A 26661-nucleotide genomic window follows, 5' to 3' on the forward strand; every position below is an offset into this window, starting at 1 on the left:
AGATCACATTCAACTCGACCTGCTCTCAATTCCAAAGTTCAGACCGACGCCGTGACGCCGATGCTCACGTTACAGTTGGTGGCTGTTTTTATTATTATTCCAATCGCTGTCCATTGGGGTAATATATCCTATGTCAGACAATAAGCTACACCTTTGAACTCGCGAATGTCCCAGCGTGAGGAGTTGGTGACTGTTAAAATGTTGGCCCATTCGCGATATCAATTGGATCGTAGATCCTGACCAAATTTCCACTGGCTCCCTCGGACTGTCCAATTTGACAAGACTAGAGAACAACTTGGTTTCCCCAGAAATTTGAAAACAGAAGCGAAAACAACTACGAAAACAACGGGAAAACACTACTGTGAACGTAGATTATGTCCGACCTGGGAGGTTTTTGGTTTTTAAGCTTCAAGCGACTCGGATCACTGGGGCTGCAGTACTTCGCTCACTTATATGTCATGTTTTCCTGTCAATATCGTACCGAGTCTTTCGAAAGATGTTCTATTCAAGAATACTCCAGCGGTAGTGAAATTTATCCAAGGGCAAACTTAACTATGTAAGAATTGCTCCATGAACGACATAAATGCGAAGGCAGGGACATCACTTACTCTCGTGACGTGCGAGCTTCTTGGTATATTTTGAAGATCCTTAATCGGTGTCTGATTTGCAAATGCCCCGTATCATGTCAAAAGTCCGCTATCGCAATTGTACGAGGCGCAAAGGGTGAGTCAACTTGAAGGGGATGCGAAATAAACCATCCATACCACGTAACAATAGGAACCAGCGCAGCAATCAATGAAGTTGAGGGAAAATTCACAAGGTTGGCCCGAGCTAATGCATTGCGAGTCCCTACTGAAAACAGCTGGTATTGCACTGACAGGCATGGATGCTGTCAACGCAGCTACGATAGCGAGGAAGATGAAACGCATCAGTTGTACGGATACGAGATCTGTCGGACAGGTTCTCGAATACTTCACTCTGAGGGGAAGACAGCTGGCTTTTATGCTCGTGAACCGTTCTGGGAAGGGCTCCTAAGGTGGCGGTCGTGACACGCCTGTGACGCGGCACTGATTAGTACGTGGAAAATCGCGAGTCGGGAATGGGTATCTCTGCGCCGCTAAAATTTGATGTTGAGTTTCACCCATACCGCATCACTGATCAAAAAAAGAGCCCGAAGCATGCAAGGCCTTGTGAAGCTTACATGAGCATGCGTGCTGTGATTCAGCTTTTCAGACATACACAAGGTCTTACATTGCGACATATATGTGAATATATGCTTCGGGCAGCATATATTTACATATACGGTTCAGGCTCTTTTGTTGATGTGGCAGGCCCTATAGGCTATGAAATTATCATGTCAAGCCCCACACATGCTACATCAGGCCCCCGTGTCGCGTCAACGTTAGTACCCATGTCGTGTCAGTGCCTCGTCACAGCCGCGTCAGTGCCTCGTCACAGCCGCGTCAGTGCCTCGTCACAGCCGCGTCAGTGCTGCGTCAGTGCCGCGTCAAGCCCACATGTCTCCCAAACGTCGATCATGAAGCTGCTGCTGATCTGATCTGCAGAGTATGAGTTGGCAGGCTCGAGCCCACCAGATGGTGGCTTATGGTGCACTAGCATACATCATCGCGTGGTCCTTCACCACCGCAGATGCCAGCTTTGGCCTTGACCTTTGGAAACCATGCTACGAGCCTAGTTTCTTTGCGCTCATCCTCCCGAAGTACCTGCAATTTAAATCAGCGTAAGTTATGATTCATATCGAAATCCTTGCAACCTTTGAACGACGTATCTCCGACCATGATCAATGACAGGATGGTAGTACACTTCTACAGGCAGATCCATCTCCATTTGACATACCATGAGCCAAGGTAATAAACCAGACGTACCCCCCCGGTGCTGGAAAAGGTCATCGATGGTGGGATAATGTCCTATTTCGTGGTTGATAGCGTGCAGGAATAAAGTCAGTGGTGCGTATTTTACCAGGGGTTGAATACGGACCACACGTACCTACTGAGGGGGATTGGAGTTCAGAGTTGGACATCCCAACCCAAGCTTCCCCGCTGCGCTCGTTGGAATCAGGCAGACTACCTGAGAGGACCCATGATGAGGTGGAAACACCTGTGACGCAAGGTCGACGGACAGACGTGGGCGCGATTGAAGTTGCGAACCGAGCATCATTAGAAGGTCCGTGCACACCCGTGGCCCATGATGGAGGAACAAGACCATTAAGGCGTTAGTTATCCTCACCAAAGGAAATTAATTGGGGATTTGACAGATGCAATAATAGTTCCACCACTCGCGGGATCCACGAGCCAGCATTTTCCTCTATGGGTTGCTGATCGTGCTGTTCAGATAAAATACGTGGATGTCCGAATTCACAGCAAAGGGCGTGCCTGTAGAGGCATCACTAGTGTGACCGAGGCTTGTACTTACATGTGATAGCACTAAGCGGGAGTTGTCACCTCAACTTTCCCGAATCCGAATTGGTAGGCTCGTGAGCAGCACCATGGACGATGGACTACTTGTACTATGTGTAACGTCAGATACAGTACGTCCCATCCATTTCCGACACAAACGCGCTTAATTACACTTAGGCTACACTAGTGAACCAATAACGATACGAAAAACAAATGCAATACAAACTTGAAGGATGCGCTATCCAATTATCATCTCACACCTTCATCGTCGTTGCCCTCTTGGCCAGTGGGGCCTCACTCAACCGCTGGGGATGTGATGACGGCGGCGCGGAATACGTCACACGGTCTTGATCTTCTTCTGATACTTGACGAGCTTGCGTGAAGAAAATTTTTGCGTCTCGATCAGAGATGTTCTCTATGTAGTAGGTGTTGCCTGTATTGCGTGTTTTGTTTATGACTAGCGGACGGGGCAGGAGGGATGGAACTGACCGCGCGGCACCATGAACATGCCCCCTGTAGCTACTATATACTGCGATTCGTGAATCACAGCAGCTACGGCGCCTTCGATGACGTAGAAGACCTGTGTAAAAATAGGGTAAATAGATCGCAGTGCAGGGGTGGTGATGTATGCGAACATATGTGTTGTCTTTCGTTCCTTTGCTTGGTTTGCGGCCATTCGGGGGTATGCGAAGGACACCTGCTGCGATAAAGTCGCCTTCCCCGAAAACCTTTTGAAAAAACCACCCGCCGCCGGCCGCAGGTTTGGGATCGATCTTCTTTGCTGTGTAGACGATACCTGAAGCAGCGCAGATCAACACCAAACTTTAAGATACTTGATACAAGAGGCTACGCACGTCTCGACACTGGCTCCTCGGTGACATAGTCGATGACTACACCGGATTCGAGCGTTTCGTCGTCCCAGCCCTCTTCGGGGTCAAATGGCTCAGGGATGCTCTTCGCACGTTCACTGCCCGTGCGTTTGCGCTTCTTGCCTGCTTTGCCGAGTGGCTTAGCAGGCTCTTGCGGGATGCGAATGATTTCTTTGATCTGCGGAACGAGAATTAAGCTATCATCGTGTCCCCCATAAACGACCTTTTCTTGACGCCAGTATTCGAGTGGTTTGTACCGATGCCGTCGACTGCGGCGCACGCCGTCAGGTGGTGGTGAATCTGAGGTGGTGAATTTCGTGCGTACGGTGTAAGAGAGAGGACTTACTTTCGTTGGATGGTTTGATAACTCGTTTGGGTGCGCGCGCTTTCGGTTTCTTGGCTTTCTGCTCTTTTTGGTCGTCTTTGCGTGGCTTCTTAGGGGGCGGGTCTTCGTCCTCTTCCTCATCTGGCCCATTCTCAACCTCTTCGAGTCCCTGCGCGATATCCTCATCAATCCCATCTTCCTCCTGGTGCTCCACCTCTACTTCTGCACGTCGCTTGCCCTTGTCGACTGTCTTCTTCGGAGGAACTGATATCATCTCTTCCTCGACTTCCGCCGCATCGTTGTCGTCATCATCTTCTTCCTGGAAACTTATTCCCGTTCGCGGCGGGCTGTCGTTCGGCGGGGGTTCATATTCGAAGTCTTGATTTGCAGGCTCGAATTCGGGGTCAGGAGCAGGATCATGGATAACGCTGTCGTTGTATACAGAGAACGACTTGGAGAGTGCTGAAGGACCCGCACCATTCACGGCCGACGCGCGCCTAGATGGTGCAGCACGCATACGGGGTGAAGGCACCTCGTCAAAGTCGACCTCAGACGTGCGCGGGACGGATCGCGACGAGCCTGGTTTGCGTGCGCTGTTGGGCGCCATCGCGGGAGGAGCATTCGTAAAGTAGGCCAGCGGGGTGCCTTGGTTGCCTGCAGGAGATGATGAGACGAAAGTCGGATCGTGCTCGCAGGCAGACTCACTTTCGGCCAACTCCATCGACATTTCCCCGTCCTCGTCGTATTCATCTCCATCTGGAAATGGGGCGACGACGGATACCCTCTTCTTGCGTGACTTTACGCGGGGCGGTGTGCGATCGTCAGCCTGCTTGATGAGCTCGTCGAAGAGTTCGAATTCATCAGAGTCCCGGCCGACATATTGGACTGGGATCCCGGTTTTCTTTCCGAGGCGAAGGTCATCAGCGCGGAAGGGAATATGTTTCTTTGGAGGACCACGGCGGCTGCCTATGCTTGATTTTCTCCGGTCTGTAGTTTCGCGTGGCATCGTTGGTGACGGCGAGCACACAAGCCGCTGGAGGAGTACTTAGTATCGTGGGAAGCTAAACAAGACGCGCTTGTCACGCATGTCACGCGTCTAATGTCCACATCACAATAAGTCGATTCGGGGTATACTAGAAGTGACTATGGCTCCCCCTCTCCTTTTCCACCATCAACAATCCCCTTCAAATAGTCCAGTGTCGACAGAGTATTAGGCAGTGGTTGTGTCGACCTCTTCACGACATCACTGAACCTCGCCGAGCGCTTAGGATGCGCGGAGCTGTAGTTGGAGAAAGGCATCAAAGGTTCAGCCGTGATGTACTCCAGCGAGCCGGGTCTGTGAACGTTGCTCTTTGAGTGACTCTGCACGTCGCTTGCGACTGCCTCCATCGTTATCTTCGCCGCTTTCAACCCCTGCCTCTTGTACACCACCTCTGGCGCCTTGTCCAATGATACCTTCTCCGGTCTGAATTTCATCGCTCCTGTTTTGTTCGCGTCACCCCATGCCATGACAGAGCCTACTCCCTTGTTCTTCTGATGCACGACGGTGCCCATACCGGCATAGGACGCCACGTAATATAGCGCCTTTCCTCTGTCGTTCCTGACCTCTTCTACCACTCGTCCTTTGTGTTCCTTTGTAGAGAGATACGTTTGAAGTGGTGTGAAACGGGGATAGTGGAGACCTGCAGAGTGATGCGGTACGCTTTCAAGTGAACGTGACCGACGATTCTCTCGTAGGCTTTGGGACTCCCACATAGCAAAGGCTTCAAGGCTTAGGTCGACGGGAAGTTTTCTGGGAGGAGCCTTTTTCTCTTGAGATGATTCATTAGACAATTGCTTGAGCGTGTCCAACTTCAACTTCTTCTCTTGGTACGCCAAGAAGTCCATGCGTTTGCGACGGATATTCGCAACATACTGCTTGAATTCTGAGTTGGACATGGCATGGATATTGGGGATAGCAGAAGGACGCCAACTGATTGGGTCCGTCCGCTCTGGGGCGTACTCCGAGTCTGCCATATCAGCAGTCCCCTCGTGCGGCGACCGACGTAACAGCCCCAACGATTCTTCGGGCATGGGGTTAAACTGCAGTTCATCCCAGTTCTTCATCCACATTGCCTGAGGCTCTGCAGAATTCCATTCTGTCTGCTGCTCAAGGGAGTCGACGGCCTTTACGGTGATGTAGGCACCTCGTCTGCGTATTGGGAGCGGACGTTTGAAGCCCCAGTTACCCCGGTGGGCGTCACCACCGTGTGTGGTGTAGACTTGGGCGATGCGGGGGTCAAAGGAGGAGAATTTGGATCGTTTTAGAAGTGTGGCGAAAGGAGATTTTTGTGCTTGTGCTAAAGCCATCCTCGTCAGTCGGGTCAAGGCAGTTGGACCAAATTTCTTGAGCGTCCCGAATACTTGCCAAAATGGGCCACCGAGTCAAGCGGCTTTGTACGTCCGCTCGGGATTCACCGAGCTAGTCAAAACCTTGGTCGTCTACGAACTTTTCTCAACTAAAACTACGACGTCCAAATTACTGTTTATCCTCTGCTTCATGCAACTTTCAAGGATGGATAGTCCAGACAAACGTCGAGGATTGACCTGTCGTCTCAAAAACAATCTTTGCTGAATGTTCCTCCCATTGGTCGAGGGATGAGGACGCAGGATCACCTGGAGATGCCTACACTTGTTCTCATGTTATTATTGTAGATGGATGTCATTGTAAGTCTTGCATATTTTTATTCGTTTGAGCTGTGATGGGCACCGATGGATGCCGATGAAGATTATCCTGGTAAAAACACACATCCCGCTCGAATGGGTCCCTTGATGTGCGAGGGTGTCTGATGCGGTTTTTATCAAAGAGCCACGCAGACAGATGCGGTGTGGATGGAGAAATAAAGGCGAGGCTGAGGCATCGCATTTGGTGTTCATCTTGCTTAATCTCGAGCTGCGGTGATGATCTGATGCATGGTTTTACAGATCGAGGAGGTGACACGCATTCTGCAGGTGTAGAGCGCCCGGTAAGTTGACGAAGAACACGTTGCTCAGCTCAGGATGATTAGGCGTTAGATGTATTTGTTACCATGTTGTGCTCCACGTAGTAAATTCATGTCAAACTTGTATCAAAACTTGCATAGGAACGAATTTGAAGGGATAACATAATTCGAAGTTGATGAGATGATCCAATTTTTGTTCAAGTGACCTTCTATAGCCGAGGTTGGTGATGTTGTGATTTTCATACAGACACCTTTTTTGAGTGTACGCCTTCATCATCCTATTTTTCTTACATTCCAGCGTTGAGGACCACCGACTTTTATTTGACGACTGGCCCGTTTAACTGCGACTTGTTTCTAATTCAGTGGTCGCAAACTTGGCAGCTGTTACGGACGAATCAGACAAGGTGCTTTTCGTGGACGATTTGCGCTTACAATCCGTTCTCATCTCTTTCACGACCAGCTTTTTTATCTTTATTTCTTCCTAGTTTCTACTGAATTACACGTACGTCGGACGTACGGAGCACCCTGAACGATATCCGAAGTTAAATCATCTAGCCAGCCAATCGCGGCCGTCGAAAAAACGGAACCAGCACGAGTAGTCAGTACAGCTATCCGTAGCGCCCTTTGATTCTTTACTAAACCTCCGTCCGCAGTGCCTTCATCTTCACATGAAATGTACCATCGTGCATACCCGTCCGTCCGCTCCGTTCCCTCATCTTCAAACATCTTCGGAACGACAACTCCCAGTCCACGCTTAGCTCCATTGCTTCCTCCTTCAGGACTCAATGGACTCTCACCCAAATCATCGGGTTTACTTCTCAATCAGCATCTAAATGCAATCCTACCAGAAACAGCCCCGAGAGAACCAACCATTTGTGGTATGCCTCTCAAATACGTATCGTGAGTTCAACCAACCGTTGGTCCGCAGGTGGCTGACTTTCCCATGTGTCAGGCTCATCACGCTCGCCGTCCAAAACGCGACCTTGTCCATCGTGATGCACTACTCCCGCGTATCGACGCCTGCCCACTTGTCTTATTCACCTGCAGCCGCAGTACTATTAGGCGAAATCCTCAAAGGGTCGATATCCTTCGTGATTGCGCTATGGAGAGCACAGGACATAGGAGAATCACATTGGTCATCCCGGAAATCATTCAATGGCCTCGTGCAATCCTTATTTCCATGGTCTGCGCCATTCCGCCAAGTATGCAGTGAGATTTTCAGCCCCGATTGTTGGAAGCTGTCCATACCAGCTATCCTTTACGTCGTGCAGAACTCATTGCAGTTCGTGGCTATCGGTAATCTGCCCGTGGCGTCCTTCCAGGTGGCATACCAGATGAAGATCCTCACTACCGCTGCGTTCTCGGTAGTCCTCCTCCGGAAGACGATCTCCTCGACGAAATGGTTGTCGTTGTTTTTCTTAGCGATTGGTGTTGGTATCGTCCAGGTGCAGACCACTGCGTCGAATAGTGGGACACGGGAGATTCGCGTGGGGAGTGCACATGACGCAGCACCCTTGTACACCCACATTATGAGCCCGCTGAAAGGTTTTGGTGCGGTTACTGCGGCCTGCTTTACATCTGGCCTCGCCGGTGTCTACTTTGAGATGGTGCTCAAGAACTCCAAGGCAGACCTGTGGGTGCGCAACGTCCAGCTCTCGCTCTTCTCCCTACTCCCCGCCTTCCTCCCGATCCTCTACGGCCCTGCACAACCGTCTTCCATGAGCTTCTTGAGTTACCTCTTCCGAAACTTTGGTGGATGGGCCTGGGCCACGGTGGCGACACAAGTCTTTGGTGGTTTGGTGACTGCTGTCGTGATCAAGTACTCGGACAATATCTTGAAGGGGTTCGCGACATCACTATCCATCATTCTCTCCTTCCTTGCCTCCGTCGTGCTCTTCGACTTTCACATCACCCCCTCCTTCATCATCGGAGCTTCCACGGTGCTCGCAGCGACTGCAATGTACAACCAGCCTCCGTTGCATGAGACGAAGATAACATCCTCCATCAGCGGCGGCTCAAAGCCGTTTTCCGACGCCCCTCTGGGTCCGGATGATCCTATAATCGGTCAATTCCCATTACAGAAGAAGTCTTCGCCGTTTGGAAGCCCCCGAGTTATCGCCAGTGCTCTCGGCCTTGCAGAAAAGCCCTCTAGCACGGTCGAGATTGACCACTTCTCTGATATGGAATCCACCTCGCGATACCTCAACGCACCCTACGGCTCTCCCTTTCCATCACGTACGCCCACACCCAGGCCTGAAGAGCGGCTGTGATCATCATACCAGGACATAAAAAGAAGAACATATCAGAACTTTCCACTATCATACGACTTTTACGATGATTTTTTTTTTTGAATATACCCGTTTTCCTAGATCTTTACAAACACCCCTTTTCATCCTGTCATTGCACCACGATCTCATAAACGGGCGAATCTGAATCTATTTCATGGTTATCATATCAACTCTTTTTTTCATCTTGTTCATAGCCAAAGTCACATTACGATTTCATCTCTCGCTCACTCCCCCCTGCAGTCTTTTCTGGTCGCGCTCGTGCGTGTTTGCTGTTCTGATGTTCCATTCCAGATTGCATTTCTACCTTTTTTTGCCTAGTTTTGCTTTCTTTGTTACATGCATACTGTTACGCACGAGGACTTGCGGTGGTTGATGATGATGAACTTTGAACATTTTCTTCTTTCTTTCGTAGAGTAGTGAATTTTGCTGACATGTCTGTTAGCTGTAATTGGGACTGAATTTACGTCTTTCCAGATGCTGTTCTGCCTTGATGAGGTGTCGATTGCATAGACAAGAAATGATATGATATTGAAGCAGCAAGTTTTCGTTGGACAGACCCACGAACGATCAGCTCATGACGAGCGCACGAAGGGTCTTTTCGAGATCGCCCCCGCTTTCCAAGAGCGCCTTCTCAGCATGCGATCTAGGAATACCCAGTTCATTCACCTGCAGCACATGAGTTATGCACCAGCTTAAAACCACGCAAACGCACGATGAGATCCACATCCTCTCGTTTCAGGGCAGCAGTGTCCTTGGAGGACTTGGCGGGTTTGAGCGTCATGAGTTGACGCAAGCTCTCTTCAAGCTTGGTTTTGGAGTATTGGTAGCCGTCGTTGAACTAGGGTTTGGGTGAGCGTGCTCGTTGTGGATAGGAGAGTAAGGAGGGTTACTGACAGTCGCGAGGACTTCTGCCTCTCCCCGTCCGTTGTTCATGTCGGTGGTATTGCTGTAATACCGAGTATCGGGATATGCCGAAGCTTGTCAAAGTTACTTGTCACTTCGAACTGGAATGGCGAAATCCTCAGGCTTCAGCTGCCGACTCACGACAACCCAAAGACTCAGCTTCATCGGCCCCGTCGAAATTGATTTTGGTATAGTCCCTTCAGACGTCGAACCCGTTGAATTGCCACTGCATATACGCAGTGTACGCTATGGACGTAGCCCACCTGTGCATTTGTGCATTTGTGTAGTAAGATCTCCCACTGCTAGTCTCCAATTCGCTTTATCGATTACTAATTCACCTCTATCTACAGTCATGAAGGTGATGATCATCAGTGAATGGGATGATTGCACTGAAACAACCTGTGCATCACGGACACGAGGGCAGCGAGGCAAAAGGATCATCTCGCAGGCTTCAACTTCTCGCAATTCATCTCTCGTGTGCAGGAGATTGCACCTTTTTGCTGTGGGATATGATCAAACCTGCCAGTGCATGTTTGAACACGTCCCACAGGAAAGTCGATACTCGAATCAAAGGCTACTGGCCGAATACTTACCCAGTCTTAAGGTTGTGCTCCATGTTCTCTCGCAAGGACGGTACACTCACTCGCACCAACAGAGCAAAATTACTGGGCCATATATCTCAATGTTGCGGATTCTCCGTATGAGCCTTCGATGCCCTGCATGCACTGATGCAGAGTGTGCTCACCATACCAACGGCTTCGTTGTAAACAGGACTTTAATGGTTCCTTCTCGTAACAAGCGCAAAACGAGGTCCTTTGCACGTTTCGTGCGCTTGGTATGATATCCTTATGCTGATTTGTTTGTGTAGTTCTACAGGTAGCTGCCCCTTCATCCACTGCTTATAAACCAGAATTGAGCTGTTACTGGGCTGGGAAGGTGAAAAGGCCTCGCAGCGTTATAATCGTCGCAATGCGACCGCAGGACACTGTCGACTCTTGAGCTGCGCAATGTTTTGCCATATAGTCACGCTGAGCTGCGTGATGCGATGTGTGTTGTGTTTACTGGACATAAAGAAGTGCCGTCGCGTGAAACCATCAAGAAACTCCGTCCTGTGCTTGTGACTAAGACTCAGAGTGTAGTGAAGAAAGCCATCCGCTCGTACACTCTGGCGAAATTACCCAGCGTGGATTCATGAGACTGGACAGGGTATTTCATAGACGAGTTCTCTGCTTACGCGGCGTACCGTTTAAAATAGGACAAACCAACAGTAAGAGATCACAAAATAGTGGGTCCAGGAGGGCTTTTGCTAATACCAGTATCGGAATATGCCGACGCTTGTTACTTGATCATGTCTATCGAACTGGAATGGCAAAAGCTAAACTCATCACTAGCAACCGCCCTCGTCGAAATCCTCAACCGCCAACTTACGACAACCCAAAGACCTTCCTTCATCGGTCCCGTCGAAATTTCCTCGCTCGACTTTGGCACCGTCCCTCCAGACGTCGAGCTCGTCGACCTTCGTGATATATACCGCGACTTCCTCGAAGACTCTGATTCTGATTCCAATTCTGAGCCGGATGAGAATGTGAAAGTGACGGAAGGCGCAGGGGATGATGAGGATGGGTTTGAGTGGGTGTCGAGAAAGGGTGCGCGTCGGGGAATCGCGGACGAGGGGCTGGCGTATCATCATCTACCACCGCATATACGCTATGGGCGTAGTCCTTCTGTGGATTTATTCGCGTCTACGCCAGCGTTGCATGTTGGCTCGTCGAGGGATGTATGGGGCGGAGGCGCTATGCATATGAGCATGCCTGGCCTAGGTGACTTTAGGCCGATGACGGAAAGCGTGCCTGTGACATCGCCTGAGCTAGGTTCGGTGTATGATTCGATGCTGCGCGCGTCTACGATGCCAGACCAGTCGTCGACGCGAGCTTCTCCTCCAGATCCCCCGTCTTCACGCCCGAAGCCAGAGTCAGAGCCAACTCCAACTCCCTCGCCTAACAGTCCAGATTTACAGCTCCATCTCTACCTGAACTGGCACTCCAATCTTCGGCTCACCCTCACGACATCCTTATTGATCAACTACCCCTCCCCGTCATTCATGTCCCTCCCAATCAAGCTCTCAGTGACAGGACTGGTGTTCACGGGAGAGGTAGCCGTCGCGTATGAAGGTTCACGTGGCCGAGTGCATTTGTGCGTACTCGATGAACTGGATCCATATGGCCCCACTTGTAAACGCCCGCGAAGCCAGTCTAGTACCCCACCTGATATAGACGAAGACAGCGGAAAACGCGATGGGAAACCATTGCCAGTCGGCCAGCGCCTCCTCCCGTCTATATTAATCGAGAGCGAGATCGGTCAGGCGGACAAACATGTTCTCAAGAACGTGACGCGGGTCGAGAGGTTCATTCAGGATGTCATACGGAATACGGTGGAGGAGGAACTTGTATTTCCGAATTTTCATACATTGATCATCGGCGACCAAGGACGCTCGTAAAAACGATAATGTGATGTACAACAATAGTGTAATTGTATATGCTATAGTAGTGATTTGCTCATGTAGGGGCCATCGAGCTCGTACCCGAGCTTGCGGTAATAATCTCGAGTGCCAACACCTATGGAGAAGGTGTGAGTTAAGCATTTCCCTTTACAAGTTAAAAATGGTACCTGATATGACGGCGAGCTTCACGCTCCCATGTTCCTCCCGCGCTATTCGTTCCGCCTCTTCCATGAGAAGCGTCCCAAACCCCTGATGTTGGAACTTTGTTGGGTCGCGCCCGTGTACTGGAACCGCGGTACCATACACATGGAGCTCACGGACGATACTCGACCCCCCCTCTGCACCTTCTTTACACACAAGCTCAGGCCTGAAGGTACCTTCTTCGGAACACTTCCTTAGGCGAAGCAGCCCAATCAGGATGTCTTGCTCTGGGTCCTCGTATGAAAGGAAGGTCTCCCACCCCCCATTGGCCGCATAATCTCGTCTGAGGAGCTCAACAGACTCCGGGCGCACTTTGTGGTGTATCTCGTGTATCTGTACAACTGTGAGTATATAAGCCACATATATTAGGACGCCATACGCACGCCAACTTCGCGATATCGCACATCCCTGCATTCTGCTCCGAAATCTTTCATGCGGTTGAGGGCCAACTCTCGTAGGTTGCCTGAATTTTCACAGCCGCTTGTGACCAGCGGCAACGGTATATCTCTATAATAAGCAGCTACGTGAGAAATCCTGTTACTTCACCTCGATTTCAAGAGACTCGCCTTTGCACGCGATATACTCGTGTCCATGGAGGTACGAGCGCCAATATTCGAGCGACAACATCCACCAAGACATTAGGCGTGTAATTCTTGTACTTGCCCGTCCGCCAAAGCTCATACAATCCCGTCCCTCGAATGACCAATGTAGGATATATCTTCAACCCATCACTCCTAAACGCTGGGTTCTCAAAATATTCCTTGAACTGCTCGAGATCGCGCTCCAATCCCACATTTGGAAGATCAGGCATCATATGAGCGACGACTTTGAATCCTGCATCTTTGGCCATGTGGAAGGACTCAGAGACGGCACGCACGGTGTGTCCGCGATTGGTGTCTCGGGCAACGTCCTCGTATACTGATTGAACGCCAATTTCGAGGCGCGTGCAACCGTAGCGGAGCATTTGTGATAGATGGGGCCTCAGACAGTAATCTGGTCGCGTCTCTATAGTTATCCCGATCGCCTTTGACTTGCTCTGTTCCGAATATCTATAAGCCGCATAAATATCCTACTGTTTGAAACCAAAATAGGGTGATATTTACCGTACCGCTTCATCGACATCGGTGCCTGTGAAGCCAGATAGAGCGTTATGTAGCTGTGCTACAAATTTCGCGCGGTAGTCCTCTGGCATGCTCATGAAAGTACCGCCCATGATGATGAACTCGACCTTGTCAACGCTATGACCCAGGGCTTTTAACTGTTCGACACGACCCCGCGTCTGCTCGTATGGGTCATAGCGTGCACGGATAGCACGCATGCTCGTCGGTTCATAGCCAGTGTAACTTTGCGTGCTATAGTCAAAATCGGAATCTGGCCCGCCTGGGCAATATCTATCCCAGGAATTAGAAACGCATTACGAGAGAAAACAAATCGGAACGTACACGCAAATGTTCCCTGTCATGGCGATGTGAGGACATCGATGGGGCTTGCACATAACTGCTACCACAGCGATCTATCAGAAAACATCAGATCCAACTGGTCTTCCGTGAGGTGAAATCGAGCTACATACACCACTGGCCGTTCTTATAGGCCTTGCACGAAGTTTAGGCAAAAGAGCCTTTTTATATTCATCCGGTATAGCGCTGATGATATCCACGAGCCTCGGCACGCCTGAAAAGCTATATTTCTTAGAGATCTTCGCGCGGAGTTCGTTCAGAGAGACAGTTTGGTTGGAATCATGAGCTTTGATTAGTTCTGCAGCGATTCCGGAGGTTACGCGAAGGAGGATCTCGGCCTGGGAGGGGCCTTGCTTAGATTGTGAGTTGAGGGATGAAGGAGATTGTGTGATGTGTTTACCTTCGGTTTTTGATCCTTGGACCATTTGGAGGCGACACGTTCGTCTTTCAGAATTAGTGTGCGTCCAGTTCCTTACTTTGAGGTTTCTTGCTCGCCGTGCAATCCGATCTCGAAGAAAAGCTGGTGAATGTACTCGCTAACGATATTAATGACTAGAGTTTGCCTCGGGTCACGCATATGTCACGCACTGTTCCGTTGTCACACTTTCAAGAACTTCAAAGTTAGACCGGGTCCGCAACCCATGTTTCGACGATGTCGCTTCTCGTGCCTGAAAAAGTTACAGATCCGGACCTACTATGAATCCAGGACACACATCCCAAAGAAAGGCGACAAGGGTAAGTCAAAGACTCCTGCACTCGCCATAACAAAGCCTCATGGAGTCGCACCCAGTCGTCGTTGCAATGTCCGGAGGAGTAGATTCTTCCGTCACCGCAAAAATACTAGCGGACAAAGTAAGCAAAATATGTTATTCTGAAAGAGCCGACACATATTTTTATACCCACAGGATTACGACCTATCGGCAGTGTTCATGCGCAACTGGGACACCCGCGACGAGTCTGGTTCAGATCATGGATGTGAGTGGGAGAAAGACTGGGAGGACGTCAGACGCGTGTGTGGGGTGCTCGATATACCTTGTACAATGGTACGTCCTGCAGTCAATATATCACCTTGAAAGCTTCCAAGTCAGCTTACAGGTGGATCTCTCCCGTGAATACTGGACGCGGGTATTCGAGCCCTCTTTGAAATCCTGGGAGAGCGGTATCACGCCCAACCCTGACGTGTGGTGTAACAAGTGAGTTGTTTTATTTGTGGCTAAGAAATTGATTTTTTGATGTTAGATCAGAGAAGTGAAATTCGGCGCATTGCTCGACCGCCTTACTCAGGATCCTGGGTTTTCAAACACTCCATGGCTTGCAACCGGTACTTGATCCATCTTCCTTTAGGCTTATTTTAACTCACTCGTCTGTTATGCTTGCAGGTCACTACGCAAGTAAAGATTGGAAAGACCATGACGGCGTTTCACGACCAAGGCTTCTTCGTCCTCGCGACGTCACAAAGGACCAGACATATTATTTATCTTCTATCCCCGAACGCAGCCTTTCCCGCGCTCTTTTTCCTCTAGGAACTCTAAAAAAGACAGAAGTCAGAGAGCTCGCTGTGAAATGGAACCTACCAACGGCAGCCAGAGAAGAAAGCATGGGCATATGTTTTGTGGGGGAGAAGCGCAAATTCCATGACTTTATATGTGAGCTCCCTCGGGATTTTGTGTCTGATATCATCCACTGAACCGTCTAACTCAGCCCAATATATACCACCTAGACCTGGTCCGATCATCAACCTGGAAACAGGAGTTCAAGTGGGCGAACATGCAGGGCTATGGAATTTCACTATTGGTCAGGGTGCTAAGGTGAAGGGTCTTAAACAGAAGACTTTTGTTGTGAAGAAAGATATCCCAAAGAACATAATATATGTCGTGTCTGGGACGTCAGTATTGTTATATCCTCCTTTGAATTTCTTAATAGTATCACCTTCAGGGATCATCCAGCGTTATACGCCCGATCTTTGGTCATCCATGCTTGGACCTGGATATGGGCTGACAGCCCACCAACAGAGCTCATGTATCCCGGTGGTCTCAAAGCGCGTATGAAATTCCGGCATGTGATGTCTGACATAGACTGTACTGTGTACTCGTGAGTCCAACCGTAAATTGTATCCTTCACAAGCAGCTAATTAACTCAGTGACAACGGTCACATTCGCATCGATTTCGATGAGCCACAGAAGGCCGTTGCACCAGGGCAAGTTGCAACGGTTTACATTGAAGACTGGTGTTTAGGATGCGGTACAATCATCGATGTGGCTTAGTTGCTGCACTCCACTTCCGACATGTCATGAAATGACGAGTTCGCATACAACTCGATAGGTAATGATTTCACTACCTGGCTTTTGGTGCAAAATATTCACATCCAGAAGGCTTCTGGTCGACGCCTGTCGTCGGAGTGCCAACTCTATTCCTTCGCTTGTACCTCGCTACGGAACGGAGTTTCAAAGTCTCATTCCACTGGGTAACGGATCAACCGTGCTACTCGAGCCGTCAGACATTCTGTGGAACAGCCTTCAAGGCTTCACCAACTCCATCCCCGTGAAAATGCATCACAACAACTTTTTTTTTCCGTCGAACAGTTCAACATACACGTCAACCGACCTTGAGGGAAACAATGTGCTTTGAACTTTTGAACTATCCAAGTCGTTACAGAATGCGCCGGAATGTCCGCGAATCAGTCGCTTTTAATGCAGTAAATTACGATATACCAGGACACGGTTATCATCGGTGGCGAAAGCTGTAACAGAAACCACACGAACCAACCTGCAACGATGTGAGTGTGACAATGCTGCCGACGACGTGAGGTGTGAAGACAGCTAGCATCGTCTCGTAACCGTGCCATCTAATGATGCATTAGATGACCGACATGTTTCGCACATTCGTACGCAATGCCAGAAAAAACGACATATTTCGTGATTGTACAAACATTCACATTCCACCTCCTTGGACCACCTTGAAACACTTGTATTCATCGCCAAGAGACCTCAGCTCAACTCCGAACATCACTGATGTAGTGATGATTTGTCTAGCATTAAGGCCTTGCTGTAGCAAACAGATCGGCGGGACTGCTACAATCATGGGAGTTGAAACGTATGCAGGCGATGCTGTAAAGTGACTTGAAGAATTATATTGATTAACTCTGCGCTCCTCTGAGAGCCTGCGAAAGTGTTCATTAACTCGGACGTCCACTGAGTGGAGTTTGCTTGATATGTATGGATGGCATTGCTCAGAGCTTCGTTGACAGAAACTGCGTTCGGAGACGCTACATACTGCTCGAGAGCAACGTGAAAAGGGTGTCCGGACTCCTGTGGATCCTGTAGATAGCGTCGCTGGTCCCAAAGATAGAAAGACCGCCAGAAAGTAATGATAGCAGTGAATTGACCGATAGTAAGCATGTTCATTGTAATCTCGCCTAAAAATTTACCAGAACTGAGCTGAATGATTTTCTCCGATGTTGATGAGCCAACGGCCTAGTATATTTGCAACCTGAGAATTGCGTGGAAAGTCTGGCCAATGGGACATACCAGAGAGTCTAACCTAGATACTATCTCCCGATGCCCAGATTAGTAAAACTGGTGAAAGCATGTAGGAGGTCGAAAATAATCTATCTCAGCTGAGGACCAATACACTCACAAGCTATCAACGGATCAGCAATCTCATTCATAAGAAAGGTCCAAGGATCAACACACACGCTCTATCATGGATCAGTAATGTCTTCGGTCGGCAAGGCTCGAGGTCGACGGAGGATTAATATACTCACGATCAACGCACTGATACCCTGTCAAGGGATGAAAAATATCTTCGGTCAGCAAGACTTGAGGTGTACATGGTGTTTAACGCATTCACAAACTGTCAGCGGTTCACCAATCTTTTGGTCAGCAAGGCTCGAGCACACAGAGAATCAATGCACTCACTTCCTGACAATGAATTGGCAATTTGTTTGGGCAAGGCTCGAGCTCGATGAAGAATCAACACACTCACCCTGTGAAAAGATCATCAATTTCATTGGTGAGCAAGGCCCGAGCTCGATCGAGGACCAACACACTCACATCCTGTCAATGGTCGAGTAATGTTTCAGTCAGCAGGCTTGAACTCGACGGAGGATCAACATACTCACACCATGTCAACGGATAGACATTGTCATTGGTGAGCAAGGCTCGAGCTCAGCGGAGAGCCAGCGCACTCACTCGCTGCCAACGAATCGGCAATTTCACAGCGAGTAAGGCTCGAACTCGATGGGGAACAGTGGTACACTCACCACCTGTCAACGGATCAGGAATTTCTTCGGTCAGCAAGGCTGGGTCGCGACAGAGAATTGACACATTCACATTCTGTCAAAGTAGAGCAATTTTTTCGGTCAGCAACGCTTGAGCTTGATGGAGGATTGTCACACCCACAGCCTGTGAAGGGACCAGTAATTTCATTGGTGAATAAGGCTCGAGGTCAACGGAGGATGTATACGCTCGCAACCTGCCAACAGAACAGCAATTTCGTCGGTGAGGAAAGGGCGTCATCGGGGAAACATTCACAAGTTATCAACAGATGGGAAATGTGCCAATGTCTGCGGTCAACAAGACTCGAGGTATACTGAGTATCGACAAACTCACTTTCCTATCAGTGGATCATCAATATTTTGGTCAGTAAGGCTCTGGCTACACGGAAGATCAACACCCTCACTTCCTGTCAACAGACCGTCAACTTCATTGAGCAAGGCTGGAGCTCGACGAAGGATCGATACACTCACACCCTGTGAACAGATCAGCAATGTCATTAGGGAGCAAGGCTCGAGGATACTCATAAGCTGTCAACGGAAAGCAATTTCTTTGGTCAGCAAGGCTGGATTGTGACATCGGATCAATGAACTCACACCCTGTCATGGACGAGCAATTTCTTCTGTCAGCAAGGCTTGAACCCGACGGAGGACCAACTTGACACTCACATCCTGTCAACAGATCGGCAATCTGTTCGGTCAACAAAGCTTACTACCAAAGGTCACCCGCTAGAGACGGATCAGCAATTTCATTGGTAAGCCATGCTTGAGCTCGACTGATGACCAATACACTTATTCGCTGTCAGCGGATCAACAATCTCACAAACTGTCAACAGATCAGTATTTTCGTTGGTCAGCAAGGCCCGAGCTCGATGGAGAGCCGTAAATGGATCAGCAATTCCTTCAGTATGCATAGAAAGGATCAACAAACATACTACCAACATGTGTGGAAACCAGACAGCCAACTTGCATATTACCAACCGATGATCCTCAGATTTCTTAAATATGCGAGATGATATTTTCTGAGTGGAGTTGGCAAGTCGTGCAAGTGTCCTACAAGGTGATTTCAGTGGTCGATACTCACCACAGACAAATTACATAGATTCGGGAAGTTGCCTTTCAACTGCATGTGATGCGCAGCTCCACGTTGGTCTGCTAAGTTGAGACGAACAACTGCTTGAGTCAGGGTTTCTGCCGTGCGCTCAATGAGTGGCCTGAAGTCTGCACCATCCTTGTCCATGTCTAAAAAACGAGCAAAGATAAGCGGTCGATTCAACCAGCAGTTTGACTATTGATCGGCTTACCGGTAAGGCGTACATGACATTTTGGCGGACGTCGGTTGCCCCCGTAGTTGTATAAAAACCTCGCTTGCGGTCCATTCGCAGACGACTCCCTGACACGCTTGGGTGCCAATCTTTTAGTACTTTGCCTCGATTCTCCCTTACTTGTTAGCTCTGCGAATTCATTGTCGTAGAGGGCACCGAATTTTGTAAATAACACGATTGCTGGAACTGAGGTTTGCGAATGAGTCGATCGTACAAATTGGGAGATGCAAAAGCAAGCTTACTGCTTCTAGTGTCTTGATACGAAGGAGCGACTGTCTTCCCTCCATTGGTCTAATCAGGGGAGACTATTCCAATGTCACACTGAGAGAAAAAATTGACTTCCCCTTCTGTGAAAGACCTGAAGTTTCCCCATCCATTGGAATGCAATACCTGTGTCAACTAAGTGAGCTAGCGCATGTCACCAACTTGACCGACTACCATATGACATGGATACGGTCCTTTTCGGAACAACCCAGGATTCGTCTTTCACAATTCACGAACACGAGGGAACGAGTGTTCGTGAATCGTGGAAGACAAATCTTGGGTTGTTCCGAAACACCATTTCATTCTCGATATAGTAGCTCATATTGCCAACTAAGAGCACATCTTGTACCTCTCTGCATACCATCAAAACGGGGGGATCGAACTGATCTCGATGGGTTGATCATCATTACCGGCCTCCAATTTCTAGTATCATGCTCCGCACCTTTCCCCCAATGCTATTATATATTTCTGGGTTCTCCCGCGCATTGCAAACCCTCTGGAGGATGGTGGTTTTTCCCGCATCCGCTCTTCCTATGATGAGCGTTCAAATTTCTATCTCATCTTGGAAGGACTAGGAGAGCAACGGTTCAGCGCAGCCCCATAACTAGTGTATGAACAGTGAACACCGTACCAAGCGCCTGAGCCAGAGATTAATTCAGTGGGCATACTTACGGCAGTTGTGTACCACGTAATGACTCATGAGGATGAGTCGGACTCAGAACTTAGAAGTGGTGACGTTATGCAACATCCGGGCGGTCATCCTCACTGCTTCACACAATCGTCGTGGCTTGCCTGTCGTACTAGATGAGAGCTGTCGTCCAACGCGTTGCATCGGCTTCGGTATCAGGTAAAACTATTAGCGAAGTCAGCATTAGCTTGTACCTAACCTGTTGTTGGCTCATCGCATGACAGTGGATGGTAAGGTAATCTCGAGTATATCCCGAGGATTGATGGTCCTAGTTGGAATCGGTACTGGTACGGATATGCATCTCGCAGACAGCGATCATAACCAACTACTACTCGCGCAGGATAGATGACACGCTTTCGGATGTCGAAACCTTGACGAACAAAATGCAAGGACGATCGTATCCTCAGCTCTCGTCCTCCGTGCTGACCACTGCACGGTACTACCCCCAAACAGACTCAACATCCGCGTCTTCGATGCAAATGGTACGATGTGGAAGTCGAGCGTCAAGGATATCGCTGGCGATGTTCTCTGCGTCTCCCAGTTCACGTTGATGGCGAATACCACCAAGGGCAACAAGCCAGACTTTCATCGCGCGATGGTGCGTCAAGTCTTCTTCTATTTGTCTGATGATTCATCAGCGATCACATTTTCTCTGCAGTCCACGAATGCTTCCAGAGAACTGTATGCAACGTTTCTCGAGAAGATGCGGCAGCTGTATGTGTCAGATCGAATACAAGGTCAGCTTCATTGTAGTCGAATGCATTTCGACGTGGTTGACGTGGTTTTCTAGATGGGCAATTCGGCGCTATGATGGATGTCTCGTTGACAAACGAGGTATGGTGTCTCGCTCCTCGAACTTTTCTATGCGGTGATGCAGTATCTGCATAGGGACCTGTTACTCTGACGTTGGATACTCGAAAGTTCGAGTATGCTCCGGTTTCAGGAGATACAAGCAGCAAGAAATCGAGTGGGAATAGTAAAAAAGAGACCAAGAACCAAACGGCTGATGTTGCTACCTCGAGATCTGCCGCCAGTGTCAATCCAGGCCCGAGTGAAGTAGACGTTTCGTAGTGTACGTATCGGTGACCTATTGCATTTCCTCATCAACTCCTTTGGTCTCTGCTACTGTTCCTGACAAGGCAAACTAAACTGCGAAGAAGGATTTCGCAAGTTTGAAAAACCGATACCACAGTGAGATGAGTTATGTGGCATTGAAGGACATGGAATGACAACGATAACCGTGACCTGCCTACAACATTCCACCGACGAGACCTACGATGGCTTTCGTGCGCCACCTGACGTTTCTGTTTCCACCCCTCCAAGGTACCGCCCAATGATGCAGTCCCTGGATTTCCTCCTGTAAATTCTGACGTAGACCATCTGACGAGGTTGCCATAACGAACGACAACTCTGTATCAAGGTTTGCTGAACGTGAATTCAAGTTCGTCGATCCAAAAAGTGTGAGGACTGGCGGTGTATCTACTGAAGGAGAAAGCCAAATTCCTAGAGGGCGATGTCAGGCACCATTACGCTCCAACGTAGAGTACTGACTGACCTTTCGCGTGATATGTCCAACCATCCCTCTCCCACTCTCTAAGGCTAACATTACGACCGTCTGGAACGTTGGAAGGAGAAGATCGGTTCGCGGCTGTTACCGCTCTCATGAAGCGCTGCTCCAATAGGGTATATCCTTCAGGGATGAGCCCAGACAAGCCACCAGAACCGTAAAAACCATTTGCCTAAGAGAACGCATATTAAATCACGATCTACAGCACCTTGGGAAAATCACCTTCGGACTAGCTGCTATGATACTGCATCCACTATTAGATTTCAAAATCAGATCCTGGTATTCCTTGGATAGTCCAAAGTAACCGCTTGTCAAATTCATGACAGGTTGTTGGTCAATGCAATGCTCGCGAGATGCCAAGTGATCAAAGAGCATCGACAGGGTATCCTCCTCCTCTCGGATATTGAATTGCCCTGCTTGGATAATAGGAAAGATGACTACGTCCGACGCATTTGCCTGCTCTTCACTTCCGGGAGAGGTCACAGATGAAAGGAGATGTTTCATTTGAAACTGTGATAATACACGTTCTGCCTTGGACTGAATTTGCCATGGCAAAACAGATGTGTCTTCCCAATGAAGAACCGGTCCATCTGAAGCGGTAGTTTGCCAGCACTCGATATGAAAAACCAGACACAGTCCTGCAAGAAGGAGAAACAATAATCTGCGAAAGCAGGTTGTGCGCTGAAATGCAGGTAGCGATCTTGTCTGTTCGAAAAGTATGCTTTGTTCAGGTTCGCTCTGTTGTCTTATCAGACCAGCTTTTTTGTAATTTCCAAATGACTGACCCGCTAATCATGACGTCGTCGTCAGAACCGTAAATCTTGGCATGCCAGGTGCCCCAACCTTCATTGAATCGAGGGGGGAACTATCTTTGCCATCGTTCCGCTGAGCTCTGGACTCCGAAACAGTGATATGTGTACTCTATTCTCATGGTTCCGAAGGAGGGGAAGAAGGGCGAGAATGGGAGACGACAATCCAGGTCGAGTCGACCGGTTGTAGTCCAAGTTCAGGTAGAGGTGCAGACCAGGATTTCTCCGAAGTGCATCATCTAAAGCATCTATCTGATGACTGTTAAGAAAGGTTTCGTTTGCCGCAAAATGCATGATGTGCCCACCAGTTCTGTCTCCGAGAAACCAATGTATAATGACGACAAAAAAATCCGCCGCCGCGCACGACGGATGATTTTCTGCCATGCATATCGTTGGAAAGTCGTACAAAGATAAGATAGGAGTACTCACTAGTAGATTTTGGTAAAATTCAGAAGGTTGTGAGAGCACATGCACGTCTTTCGACGCTACCTTGAAGCTCGGTTGTTTCTGAGTCAAACGAGAAACGAATTCACGAATAGTAGGATCAAATTTGGGCGTTGTAGAAAAGTTACGAGCACATTTTGAGACTGCGAAGCATTTCAAGAGTGCCCTGTGGGTGTTGCAAGAGTGCCTGCATACATTTCTGTACGTTGCTGCGAGCATGTAAGTATATTCAACTACACCGCGGTCCTCAAAAGGAATCGATTGAGGAGATGTCGAGATGTGCTGTTGACTAAGCGAATCATTAATTACTCTCTAAGCCTTGCTTGCTTTACTACAGACTCCAACGAAGTCTCGGGATGGTGCGTTCCCAGCAACGAGGCTGAACTCCTGGTTGCTCCAATCATCCTCTTGTTTCTTTTTTTACACCGAACATGATGTTTGGGAACGCTACGGGTGAAGTATTCAGGATGGCAAAGTCAAGTATTGCCCAAGCATCCTCCACACTATTAACCTTCCCAGTTCGCTTGCTTGGTCGCATGAGCACAGACGACAGATGGGTACACAGCTCGGAGAACTCCTTCGCCTTCACAAGAAAGTCTGCCAATGGAATATTTATACTACAGTCTCCTCCACCCATATCCACCCCTTTACCAGGTCCATGGAGCTTTCTGACGTCGTGGTATGTTCTTGGGTTATTCACGATGGTGTGTTGTGACTGCGAGAAATGTGTTCTGCGACTGACGTGATACCAGGCGGTTCTCCTCCATCGTATACGGAATATCGTAGTTCCTCCTAGGCATCAATTGTTCTCTCGCATCTCACGGCGCAGTGCGTTCCTGCACTTTGCCATACCTACGGTCTTCCCACTGGATTTGTCGTCTTCAATATGTCGTCTTGTGCTGCGTTCGCCTTCACTATACTTGGTCTTCAAGATGCTCTTTATATGGGTCATTGTTATCGCTCAAGCAGCAGACAAGTTTCCAACATGGAACTTGTGGTTGCAGTCAGTGGGAACTTATGTCGCTCAAAGAGAAACGGCAGACCTCTGCTGGTCCACCTTTTGCGCCGTCTGTGGCGTCTTATGCATGGAAGGGCTAACACATGGTTTGGAAGGGGGAGCGCACCGCCCTTCCCCCTTTAATTTGGTGGGGTTCTAGCGCAATATGCAACATTCGGTCACTTACGTGATGAAAAGCTCGGTTATGCATTTCTTTTGCACACCTACTCTTCCCCAGTCACACACGGGATAAAGCTCGAAGGCTCGACTTCACGGCCAGACAAGCACGTAATATTTACCATCATATTACCTTTGCTTCAGGTTCGCTGCCTCGCCTCGCCTCACAGGTTGATAACCAACAATTTCTAGCTTGCAATTGTCCACTTGATCGGGATCAGGCAAGATTGGTCATCCCATCGCCTGTTTCCGTCGGCGTTTGTTACCTTCCTTGGACTCGCCCATTTCCATTCAGTCCTATGGCTATCAGATTCATCTTATCCTCTGCTCAACTATGTGCCTTGCTTGTTTGAATCTACCCTTCTAGCGATCGTATTTCTAGCCCTTTTCCTCAATGTCTTTACTCAAATTGCCACGGAGGGTACGGTGTCCCGTGTCCTATTCGGCCATGAATCTGCTCTTCTTCCAAAGTGGGATGAAGACTTCTCGGTCGCGTTGCTGCGCATGGGTACAGCAAGCCTCGAGACGTCGAGCGTATTGGGCCTTGGGAACCAAGTAGGAGGTGTCGCCGCGGTCATGCCCCCTCCTTTGAACGAGCTCGGGACTGTGGAGCTGAATCGCTTGGGGGTTACCTCGCTCTCTCCGGCTGTCGAAGGCTCCATCAAACACCGTCGTTTCAAGAAGGGCTTTGTCAATGAAATCAAAACTGTCAGGGTCACGTCAACTGGAGGGGATATTTGGTTAGATATGGTTTGGTGCAGAGAGCTTGCGAGACTTGCAGTGGGTGCGGCGCGATGCGTCAAGGGGCTGATAATGAAGGTTTGGAATGTACTCAGATGGAGGTCGCTAAGGCCCCCCAACTTTCCTCCTCGACGCATTGCGGTCAGGAGCGAGCGGAATCAAGACTTAGATACCGAAGATGACGAGGAAGAATTGTACGAAAGATTCATGAGAGGAGAACCCATGCACGAGGACGAAGATGACGAAGATTTAGAATATCACCCCTCGGAGACCGAGCGCAACGGCTCCACTAGCCCCACTTCGTCGAGGTCTGAGCATGGTGATGACGAAGATTACGTTGAAGAAGATTCACAGCAAGACGCCAACGAAACCGTCAGCTTGTTTTCGGACCTCTCTTCCGCTCCCTCGGCCGTGACTTCTACCTCGGTCTTGTTGGCACACATGACTGATAATTCATCGTTGCCAATGACAAGACAGCGATTCCAGCATCTGATGTCAGCACCTTCTCAACGCAGCAACAGCCTCAGCGATTGGACCGACATTGCTGCAACCCGACGAACATCTTCCAGCGGAACTGGAATGCATGAAGAATCACAAAACGAAGCAAGGAGAAATTGTGTTATATGCACTGTCGAGCCACGGCAAATCATATGTTGGCCATGTCGGTAAGTGACACTGCGTGATTTATCTTGAGAATCGATCTGACACTCGTCTGGCAGATGTCTCGCGTTGTGCGACGACTGCCGCGAAAATCTCGCATCTCGTTCGTCTGCATCCACACACACGTGTCCTTGCTGTCGAAGAATGTGAGTGTCTTTGCTGGCTAATAAGAACCTTCATTTGATATTTCATTTCCTCAAGTGTGGACGGATATTCGAAGATCTACATCCCTTAAACTCCATGGTTTTCTTGTATGGATTTCAACAATGTAACATTACATCAGTAGTCGCTATTCCTGTCGTGGATCGTAAATATCTATTTGTCCTGTTAGTACTGTGCTCTATTCTTGCAGATGGCAGATAACGCACACAGAGAAGGTGCACACAGAGAAGAGCCGGCCTCGTTGACAAGGATGCACTTACAAGGTCGCACGTACGAAGGGAAGAATGCCAATCTGAACTAGCACAGAAGTGTCCAAACAACGAATATCATCTCAGTTCAAACAAATGATACGCCACTAACCCCGTTAGCATACGTTGGAAGGGCAATTGCAAATATGAAGCAGGTGGACAATCACCACTAGTCAACACTGCGGAACCGTTCATAGTAAAGCCATCGAAAAAGATAGCTACGAAGCCCGGGATGCCATCATGCATCATGCATCATCCCTTAAACGGATTGAGTGGAATAGCAAAAATACGCAAAGGCCACATAACCTCAGTTGAGATAATCTATTGGCCGAGTAGTACCACCTGTCAAGACAACTACTCGTAAT

General features: G+C 49.0%; 13 protein-coding genes across 13 annotated transcripts; 6 read left to right on the plus strand and 7 right to left on the minus strand.

Moving 5' to 3' along the window:
• Window positions 1-432: 432 nt before the first annotated feature.
• Window positions 433-1018, minus strand: EDB91DRAFT_1161233 (uncharacterized protein). Its single transcript, XM_041319828.1, has 3 exons — window positions 765-1018; window positions 609-696; window positions 433-552 (listed from the first exon to the last, which is right to left on the minus strand). The coding sequence occupies exons 1-2, from the start codon at window positions 927-929 to the stop codon at window positions 649-651; spliced, it is 213 nt and encodes a 70-aa protein (XP_041172278.1). The 5' UTR covers window positions 930-1018; the 3' UTR covers window positions 433-552; window positions 609-648.
• A 1501-nt stretch (window positions 1019-2519) lies between these two features.
• Window positions 2520-4689, minus strand: EDB91DRAFT_850406 (Mif2/CENP-C like-domain-containing protein). The gene is made up of 6 exons (XM_041328603.1): window positions 4317-4689; window positions 3633-4265; window positions 3272-3586; window positions 3053-3213; window positions 2907-2997; window positions 2520-2850 (listed from the first exon to the last, which is right to left on the minus strand). The coding sequence occupies exons 1-6, from the start codon at window positions 4615-4617 to the stop codon at window positions 2672-2674; spliced, it is 1680 nt and encodes a 559-aa protein (XP_041172279.1). The 5' UTR covers window positions 4618-4689; the 3' UTR covers window positions 2520-2671.
• Window positions 4690-4913: 224 nt separating this feature from the next.
• EDB91DRAFT_1028483 (uncharacterized protein) lies at window positions 4914-5936 on the minus strand (the record flags this gene model as incomplete). The annotated part of the gene is made up of 1 exon (XM_041312677.1): window positions 4914-5936. A coding segment is annotated over one exon (1023 nt), but the record flags the coding sequence as incomplete, so codon positions are not given.
• A 1329-nt stretch (window positions 5937-7265) lies between these two features.
• On the plus strand, window positions 7266-8862 carry EDB91DRAFT_1253378 (nucleotide-sugar transporter-domain-containing protein; the record flags this gene model as incomplete). The annotated part of the gene is made up of 2 exons (XM_041323638.1): window positions 7266-7492; window positions 7545-8862. 2 exons carry the CDS (start codon window positions 7266-7268, stop codon window positions 8860-8862), a joined length of 1545 nt encoding a protein of 514 aa, XP_041172281.1.
• Window positions 8863-9447: 585 nt separating this feature from the next.
• On the minus strand, window positions 9448-9813 carry EDB91DRAFT_1253379 (uncharacterized protein; the record flags this gene model as incomplete). Its single annotated transcript, XM_041323639.1, has 3 exons — window positions 9448-9546; window positions 9593-9718; window positions 9775-9813. The coding sequence occupies 3 exons, from the start codon at window positions 9811-9813 to the stop codon at window positions 9448-9450; spliced, it is 264 nt and encodes an 87-aa protein (XP_041172282.1).
• Window positions 9814-9858: 45 nt separating this feature from the next.
• Window positions 9859-10850, plus strand: EDB91DRAFT_1161260 (uncharacterized protein). The gene is made up of 2 exons (XM_041319829.1): window positions 9859-10381; window positions 10433-10850. Exons 1-2 carry the CDS (start codon window positions 9890-9892, stop codon window positions 10622-10624), a joined length of 684 nt encoding a protein of 227 aa, XP_041172283.1. The 5' UTR covers window positions 9859-9889; the 3' UTR covers window positions 10625-10850.
• A 281-nt stretch (window positions 10851-11131) lies between these two features.
• On the plus strand, window positions 11132-12280 carry EDB91DRAFT_1060448 (uncharacterized protein; the record flags this gene model as incomplete). Its single annotated transcript, XM_041314343.1, has 2 exons — window positions 11132-11635; window positions 11750-12280. 2 exons carry the CDS (start codon window positions 11132-11134, stop codon window positions 12278-12280), a joined length of 1035 nt encoding a protein of 344 aa, XP_041172284.1.
• Window positions 12281-12300: 20 nt separating this feature from the next.
• Window positions 12301-14475, minus strand: EDB91DRAFT_850596 (histone acetyltransferase ELP3). The gene is made up of 8 exons (XM_041328604.1): window positions 14342-14475; window positions 14055-14290; window positions 13927-13997; window positions 13588-13875; window positions 13051-13533; window positions 12868-12991; window positions 12451-12817; window positions 12301-12398 (listed from the first exon to the last, which is right to left on the minus strand). The coding sequence occupies exons 1-8, from the start codon at window positions 14364-14366 to the stop codon at window positions 12322-12324; spliced, it is 1671 nt and encodes a 556-aa protein (XP_041172285.1). The 5' UTR covers window positions 14367-14475; the 3' UTR covers window positions 12301-12321.
• A 267-nt stretch (window positions 14476-14742) lies between these two features.
• On the plus strand, window positions 14743-16205 carry EDB91DRAFT_1060479 (tRNA-specific 2-thiouridylase; the record flags this gene model as incomplete). The annotated part of the gene is made up of 8 exons (XM_041314345.1): window positions 14743-14793; window positions 14847-14984; window positions 15037-15134; window positions 15186-15262; window positions 15321-15587; window positions 15643-15826; window positions 15877-16032; window positions 16082-16205. 8 exons carry the CDS (start codon window positions 14743-14745, stop codon window positions 16203-16205), a joined length of 1095 nt encoding a protein of 364 aa, XP_041172286.1.
• Window positions 16206-20056: 3851 nt separating this feature from the next.
• EDB91DRAFT_1003978 (uncharacterized protein) lies at window positions 20057-20344 on the minus strand (the record flags this gene model as incomplete). The annotated part of the gene is made up of 2 exons (XM_041312278.1): window positions 20057-20120; window positions 20214-20344. Coding segments are annotated over 2 exons (195 nt in total), but the record flags the coding sequence as incomplete, so codon positions are not given.
• Window positions 20345-20494: 150 nt separating this feature from the next.
• Window positions 20495-21663, plus strand: EDB91DRAFT_850692 (D-Tyr tRNAtyr deacylase-like domain-containing protein). The gene is made up of 7 exons (XM_041328605.1): window positions 20495-20650; window positions 20716-20778; window positions 20837-20876; window positions 20945-21089; window positions 21150-21228; window positions 21282-21325; window positions 21380-21663. The coding sequence occupies exons 1-7, from the start codon at window positions 20608-20610 to the stop codon at window positions 21560-21562; spliced, it is 597 nt and encodes a 198-aa protein (XP_041172288.1). The 5' UTR covers window positions 20495-20607; the 3' UTR covers window positions 21563-21663.
• A 1-nt stretch (window position 21664) lies between these two features.
• On the minus strand, window positions 21665-22709 carry EDB91DRAFT_850794 (uncharacterized protein). The gene is made up of 3 exons (XM_041328606.1): window positions 22281-22709; window positions 22047-22230; window positions 21665-21994 (listed from the first exon to the last, which is right to left on the minus strand). Exons 1-3 carry the CDS (start codon window positions 22560-22562, stop codon window positions 21741-21743), a joined length of 720 nt encoding a protein of 239 aa, XP_041172289.1. The 5' UTR covers window positions 22563-22709; the 3' UTR covers window positions 21665-21740.
• Window positions 22710-23847: 1138 nt separating this feature from the next.
• Window positions 23848-26121, plus strand: EDB91DRAFT_1060458 (uncharacterized protein; the record flags this gene model as incomplete). The annotated part of the gene is made up of 6 exons (XM_041314344.1): window positions 23848-24015; window positions 24064-24456; window positions 24507-24629; window positions 24678-25891; window positions 25946-26032; window positions 26088-26121. The coding sequence occupies 6 exons, from the start codon at window positions 23848-23850 to the stop codon at window positions 26119-26121; spliced, it is 2019 nt and encodes a 672-aa protein (XP_041172290.1).
• Between the last annotated feature and the right edge of the window lie 540 nt (window positions 26122-26661).

The sequence above is a fragment of the Suillus paluster genome (assembly GCF_016628075.1).
Source record: "Suillus paluster strain FC165 chromosome Unknown EDB91scaffold_84, whole genome shotgun sequence".
NCBI lineage: Eukaryota > Fungi > Basidiomycota > Agaricomycetes > Boletales > Suillaceae > Suillus > Suillus paluster.